General features: G+C 52.8%; 1 protein-coding gene across 1 annotated transcript in view; it reads right to left on the bottom strand.

Annotated features, from left to right (window-relative positions):
- SLC31A2 (solute carrier family 31 member 2) overlaps nucleotides 1-4,555 on the bottom strand; it is a 19,051-nt gene extending 14,496 nt beyond the window's left edge. Inside the window, exon 1 of the mRNA XM_019540616.1 lies at nucleotides 4,390-4,555. Coding sequence (XP_019396161.1) covers nucleotides 4,390-4,464 — 75 coding nt within the window. The 5' untranslated portion in view covers nucleotides 4,465-4,555. The remainder of the gene's footprint in view (nucleotides 1-4,389) is intronic.
- Nucleotides 4,556-7,353: the final 2,798 nt, after the last annotated feature.

Here is a 7,353-nt window from a genome sequence, read left to right as displayed (position 1 = left end):
ACTTCCTGCCCTTTGGGCAGGGGGCTGGACTCGATGATCTCCCGAGGTCCCTTCCAGCCCTAATGTCTACGAAATCTATGAAATCTATGTACATCTGCATTGCAAAGTTAATTTGAGTGACATGTGCTCTGCTCAGTGCTCTTGAGGAAGCCTGCCATGAGCAATAATGGCTGTGCTATACCGTAATTTGGTGCTGCATTTACTCGTGTGCATGCTGAGTTTTCTGGGGATGTGTCTCATAGCTCTTTGGGTTGCTAGAAGTTGAGCTGCTTTATATGTTCCAGTAAAATGCAGGAGAATTTGTCTTTCTGGGTACCAAGGGAAGGAGTGGGGTAGGAAGGCATCAGATGATTAGTACTACTAGGATGGAGATAGCCTTTGCCCATGTTACAAAATGTTCATCTGCAGCTAAGAGTTCTTGCCGGGGTATGCAAAAGGCCTATGCCCTTAAGGGAATAGACAGCTCAAGTTAAAAGCATGCCCACATTCAAGTTAGGGGTGCTTACCAACAGAAAGGGCTCGAGACAGGGTCAACACATGAGTTGTAATGCAATATGGGTTCACAACAAAGAGTACAACCTAGATACCATTGCACCAACTTAACCATGTCAGTTCAAAACTGATCCAGCATATACCAGTCTTGGGGCATGTTTACATGTGATGCCATGTCATTGTAGCAATGCTCTATGGTAACGCAGTGTCCATGGGCATCTACAGGTGACCAGCAGCTACTTTGCCATAGTGATGCACTCCCCCCAATACAGTGCGCCGCTACGGCAAAGCAACTGCTAAGAATTACCACGTGCCATGCATGCAGCACAGTATGGCCCGTTACTGCGCCATGATTTAGTACAAAAGGAAGTACTAAATCATGGCGCAGTAACAATGCAAACAGTGACATGTGTAGACTCGTCCTTAATGTAGTGAAGTTAAGCTAAAGAGCCTTAAGGATTGTTTTAACTGCTTTCAATCCTCTTTGTTTCACAGTACAAGTTTTCTACCATGGACCAACTGATACAGTGAGCTCAAGTTCCTTAAACTGCATCATGCAGACTAGTTGACTCACCTCATGGGTGTTTGAGACGTGGGAAGATGACAATTAGTGGGTACAAGAAGTGGGATAAACAAGCAGTATAGCAAGTGTGTTCCAGTTCCTGAGAGCAAAACTAGTTCTGTTTACAAGGCATTTCCACGCTTGCAGCCAAAACAGGAAGACTGATCACATGGTGAAAAAAAAGAACTAGCCGGACAGATCTTTCTGCGCTGTGTTTGTCTTGGGAAAATGCAGAAGTGATATGGCAGGGTGTTGCAAGTCAAAGCTCTCCAGTTGTTAAGTGATACCGTGTGTTTATATATAACACTTTTCACCTGCAAACCTCAAAGAACATTAAGATGGTGGACTGATTTACACATAAAGCTGCTAAGGAAGATAGCAACATCCCCAGCGTGCATCTGAGTAAACAGGCACAGGGTAGGTGACATGCCAAAGGCCAGGCAGCAAGTCAGTAAAATGGGTTCCCAAATTCTGGGGGACAATGGATTAATGAATGACCTAGACTCAGCAATTTCTCATCAAACATGTAACTGAAAAGAGGATGAGCCACTGTGATCCATGGAACACTTACCATGGCCTTGTGGACCGCAGTCTGGGACCAGTGCACTGTCAGGTCTAGAAATGAAATGGCTGACAGACCGTCAAGGAAGGTTTAGAGAAAACAGACTTATCTCTTTGGTTCCATGTCAACCAATCAAGGAGGTGGCACAGTCTGCTGGATAAAACACTTGACTGGGAATCAGGAGACAAATGAGTCTTATTCCTGGCTTAGCCATCCTTTTGAAGTGCAGCCTCCCTGTGCCTCAGTGTCGTCATGTGTAAATTGGGTCAAAGTATACCTGCTTTTTGAAGCACTGTAAGATCTGTAGATGAAAAGCACCATACAGGAACTGAGTCTGATCATTAAGTTTTATGATGCAATAGCCTGGACTAACGCCCTGCCTCCCTAGATTGTCATGAAACCCTACACAAGATTCTAGCTGCACGGAGGGAAGGCCATTGCCCCAAGCTTCACGAACTTCCAAAAAGAAGAGTCATGGAGGAGCCAGTTCAGTGACTTGGACTGTCTCTTGGTTAGAGAAGAGCCCAAACCCAGAGCTCCGGATCCAAGCATTGCTTACCTTTTGTGGAGGCTCAGCTTAGGTCTGGGTTCTGAACAGTACTGCCTTGCTTTCCCCTGTGCTTTTTAAATGCCTGCCTCTGACTGCAATCAAATTATCTGGCAAGCATATCAGTCCTTAAGAAACAGATGATCAAATCAGCAAGGCACAATTAAATTTAGAATTAACAAGATTTCTTGGAAACAGTGTTGAAAGGCAGCCCTCTGAACATGGTTCCGAACAGCAGGCTTATTTACTAGACCAGTGAAACTGCAAAAAACTCCTTTGCACTTTCCCTCGCCCTGGATTAAATTAATAACTTCACTTTGTTGATATATGAGTTTACTGGTAGAGCGTTACAGGCTGCTGTTGCATCTTATTCTGGGCTTCAGTCACGTACGGTCTGATCCAAATCTCACTGATATCAGGTGGAATTGTTAAACAGTCTTCAGCAGAATCAGACCTGTAGTCAAGGCTGTTGTTACAGTGCCCACAAAGTTGATTAAATGTATTACTAACTGAGTGGAATGTATCCAGTAAACTAGAGCCCAAGAAAATGCAAATGTTTGGCCAGAGGAAGCGCTAGATGCCTGATCCCAGGAATCATTCTCTCAGTGAAGGAAACAGGGGTGTTCAGCAGGTTGGAGGGACCTGGTAGAAAAGATTATCTCCGAAGTCGTTTAATTCCTTAGTGCACAAAGACGTCACTTTCTGAAATGCTGCTAGTGAATAAACAGTGATAATATCAGGTTATTGCTATGGTTACACCTTGTGGAGAGCTGTATCTTTAAAAGAAACGCAACAGAAATAGGCAAATTATACAGTAGTCCTGCTCAAACTCATATTCCTAAGATTTCCCTGGCTACAATCTGGGACTGACTTAATCCGTATCCACAAGCGTGAGAACGTGAGTGAAGTAGCAGCAAGAGTCTATTAGCAGAGGTAATAGCTTTAGACTGGTTTTTTTTTTAAGAGGCAATTCTGCATGCAGGAAAATTCTTCCCATTCTTAACATGTGGGGATTAGATCCAATCACCCCCTAATCCAGAAAACCATCGCTCTGTAGCACTCCTGACTGACACTGTCATCTCTGGTATGGTTATTTTGAGAGCCAGGCCCTGCTGTGTCACTGCCTATGTATACCCATTGTAAAAGAGAGCCCCTGTTCTGAACAGTTTACAATGAGGGACTCTTCAGCCTGAAAAAGAGATGGCTGAGAGGGGACTTGGTAGCAGCTTACTGCTACAGTAGGGGAGCACAGCAAGGGCTCAGTGAACAACTGTTCAGCAGGGCACCCTTGGGGAAAGCTGGCTGTAAACTCCTGGAAGACTGTTTCAGGCTCAACATTAGGAAAAACGACTTCACAACTAACAGCTAGGGTGTCCAGACTGTGGAATAAGCTCCTTCCAGAAGTGGTGCAATCGCCTACCCTGGAAAGCTTCAAGAAGGGACTGGATGGTCACCTTGCTGGGGTCACCTGGCCTCAGCTGTCTTTCCTGCCCGGTGCAGGGGGCTGGACCCGATGACCTGCTGAGGTCCCTTCCAGCCTCCCGATCTATGAATAATCTAAGCAGGCCAGATGGAGAGTTGTAATTTAGTATTGCATTCAAGGTGGTATCACACATTTTAGAGACGGCTTTAAAATGACGGCTGATGTGTGGGAGGTTGTTTGTATTTTAGTTTAACGACTGGAAATGCGACTTGTGACTGCACAAAGACATGAAAGTTGGCGACTGGAGACTTGGGGGGGGGGGGGTCGCGGGAGAGACCCGGAGACAGAGTCATGGAAACAGTCTTCGCCAGGACAGCGGTTCTCAAACTCCCATCTCTTTTCCTGCAGTTTCTTTGGGATAAAATTCAGGACACAAGGGGGCACCCATAAGAGAAGGGGGCCGGAGCCTGCAACAAGCTGCAGGCAAGATTAGTCTTGTGAAAGAAAGAGCAGAGTGACAGCGACAGGAGCAGCCCACCTGTTGCAGCAGAGAGGGCTTTCCTTCCCACCCCGCTTGCTGCCTCGGGAAAGCCTCTCTAGGGCTGACCCACCACAAGACAGGGGGAAGAGCAGGCTGCCAAGGGTCTGATCCTCGAGGGAGAGCGCTCTCCCACCCCGCTGGGGCTGGGGGAAATCTCCCCGGGGGCTGTGTTAACACTGCGCCGGGGCCAGGAGCGCCCCAGCAGCAGGGCCTGGCGCCACCCGCCCCCGCGCCAGGGAGGGGTCCCTGCCCCGCTACTCACCGCCATCATCCCGCCGCGGGGCTGCGCCGGGGCCGCCCGGGGCACTGGCTGAGCCGCTCCGCCGCCGGCTCCCATCCAGGTCTCGGGCGAGCCGAGGCGATCACGTGCGGGGCGGGCGCCTGGGACTTGTAGTGCGGGCGGGCGCGGGCATCCCCGCGCCGCCGGGGGAGCGGCTCGAGCTCGCGGCCCTGCGGCCCCGGCCGGGGATGCTCCTGCTCTCTGCGGTGGCACCTTGCCTCCCAGGCCTCTTTTAAAGCTGCCCGGGCCACAATCCCGCGTTGCTGCGGTGGGTGAGACTGCTGAACCGGGAGCGTGTCATCAGCGGCGTCAGATAAATCGCACGCGTCAGGCACTTCGCCTTGAAGGAGGAGCGGAGGTTAGGCCGGGATTGTGGGGCAGCGGCCCTTTCGGGTCAGCTGCAACCGCGCTGCCGCAGGGAGCTCTCCGGAAGCGGGGCAGGACGCTGCCCAAGCCGAAGCTTGGTTTTTATGTGCCGGGCCCCGTGTGCGGTGCGCATTGCCCGCAGAAAGAGCCGCTTTGGGGCTGGGAGAAGGGGTGAAAATCCTTGTCAGGTCAGCCCACGCCACACGGCTGTCACTGGAGACTCTCCCCTGAAGTGAGGAACCGAGAACCAGAAATGAGGAACTGGGAATAAGGAACCAGCTGCAGCCCCATCTCTCTGGAAGCCCAGGGCTTTTGTCGGGGCATTGCAAAGCGGGTGGTAAACAGGGACACCCTAGGGCTGGAGCCCAAGGGAGGTGCTGGCCGACTAGCAAAGGCCCCTAAGCAGGCGTTTAAACCAAGTGGGTGCCTCCAGTCTGCAGTCCTGGGGCAGCATGCAGGCCCTATGGAGAACCGCCGTTTCAGCTTTAAGGCAGAGGCCCAGCAAAAGGAGCAGTGAAAACAGGGTGTAAAGCTTGGTTTGGGCTGTGCCAACCTACCAGGGGCCCCCAGTCAGTACAGGCTAGTCCTGGCGGTCTGCCCTGCCCCTGCTTCACTGCTCTTGGTGTGCAAAGGAAGGGCTAAGGTGGGTGTGACTGCCACCCTGCAACTAGGGCGACCACCCATCACTAATTGGGCGGTGCAGTCCCAGGATGAGATCATCAAGCCCTGGTCCCAGGCTGCATGACTTGGGGACGGGGACTCGCAGCATTGTGCAGGGATCTGGGTTTCCCCTTGCAGGCGGGCGGTGTTCCAGCCAGCAAGCGGCTGCTTGGGGCTGCCGGGAGCAGGACTCAGGGGGCACCATGTAGACACGTGCTGGGAAAGAGGTGGGCAGCACAGAAAGCAGCTCCCTGCAAGTAAGTCTATGGGGTGGGGAAGAGAAGACGTGTGGGGGCAGGGGAACATATTGAGGCCCCCACAGTGAGGGAGGAAGTGGGGCAGGGCCTGGTGCTAGGGGTGCTAGCCAGGGTGGTGCATGGGGCCTTGGGGCGGGGATCAGGACAGAGCCACGGGAGACCCTCCAAGGGGCACAGGGGAGGGTGGCTCCCCACCACTGCATGCACCCCCCCCCCAGAGGCATATAGGGGGGCATGTGATCCCCAGATTTGTGAGCAGGGCAGATACAGGCTGCTTGCTGCAGGCTCAGGGCTGCATGCCCTGCTGCCCTTCCCTCAGGAGCCTCAAGCTATCGTGGCGAGGTGCCCCCTGCTTGCCTGGCAGCAGCGTGGTGTTGTGCCCCCACTGCTGCTGAGTGAGCAGGGGCCATGCAGCAGGGCTTCCAGGCCCCCGCCCCACTCAGCTCTGCTCTGGCCTTGCCCCGGGGGCAGGGGTGGGGAGCAGGAGGAGGTGGCTGTGTGTCCCACATTTCGATTTTTAAAAGGTGGCCACCCTAGCTGCAGTCCCTGCCCCCTGTGACTGCCCCAGGAAGGCAGCTGGTATGAGCTTCCGTCGGGGCATGGGCGGATCTAGGATTTTGAAAGAGGGGTGCCCATGGCAAGGGGCATTGTCACAGGGGACACAACGCACATTTTTCTGCAGGTAAGAAGAAACTAGAAGTTTTACTCGTACCCTGGGGCTGCGGTACTCAGGTTAAGGAAAAGCAAAAACACACCTAACTCCACTGGAATGAGTTAGAAACAATCTGCAGGGCTGCAACATTCACTGGCGAGTGAGTGGCGTGAGAACAACTTCGCACGTCCAGCCAGAGAGCTACGTTTATTGCAATATTGCAAGTAAGTGACATGAGAAATACTTTGCACCAACAGCCAGGTCTACATTTATCACACAATTCACCAGTGAGTGGTGTGTGAAACTTTACACATGCGGCTGGATCGACATTTATTGCGCACTTTACCAGTAAGTGATGTGAGAAATGCTTTGTACATCTGGCTGAAGCTACATTTATTGCACACTTCACTGGTGAGTGATGCGAGAAATACGTTGCACAAGTGGCCAGGGCTACGTTTATTGCACAATTCACCAGTGAGCAGTGTGAGAAACACTTTGCACCAGCAACCAGGTTACATTTGTTGCACAATTCAGTGAGACAATAATTGCTTTGCACGCCTACCCGAGCTCACATGTATTACTCAATTCACTAGTGAATGGTGTGAGAATCCCTTTGCACACACAGCCAAGACCGCATCTACGCCACCATTCGCCACTCAACTGCGTGATACGAGTCACCTGTGGCGGGGCCTCGCAGCACGGCAGAGCCAGGGCGGGCACGTGACGACCTCCCCATCCCCACACCTGACTGCACACCAGGCCGGGCCTTCGGAAAGAGCAGGAGCAGGTGCTGATTGGCTGGAGCCCTCTTCCTGCGCACGGGATTGGTGTAGGCCAAGGGGCGGGAGACGTCATTCACGCTCGCGGCTGCGCAGTAGGAGGGTTGGGTGGACTGCACATCCCGGCATTCTCGGCGCAGGAGCCGCTGTTCCACAATGCCGCGCGCGGCGGGGCGAGAGAGCGGCCGGATGCGGGGTCGGGCTGGGCGGCGGGGGTGGCCCGCGGGGCCGG

This window comes from Crocodylus porosus, unplaced genomic scaffold (genome assembly GCF_001723895.1).
Source record: "Crocodylus porosus isolate Cpor-Errol unplaced genomic scaffold, CroPor_comp1, whole genome shotgun sequence".
NCBI classification, from domain to species: Eukaryota; Metazoa; Chordata; order Crocodylia; family Crocodylidae; genus Crocodylus; species Crocodylus porosus.
This window is presented reverse-complemented; position numbering and strand designations above follow the sequence as displayed.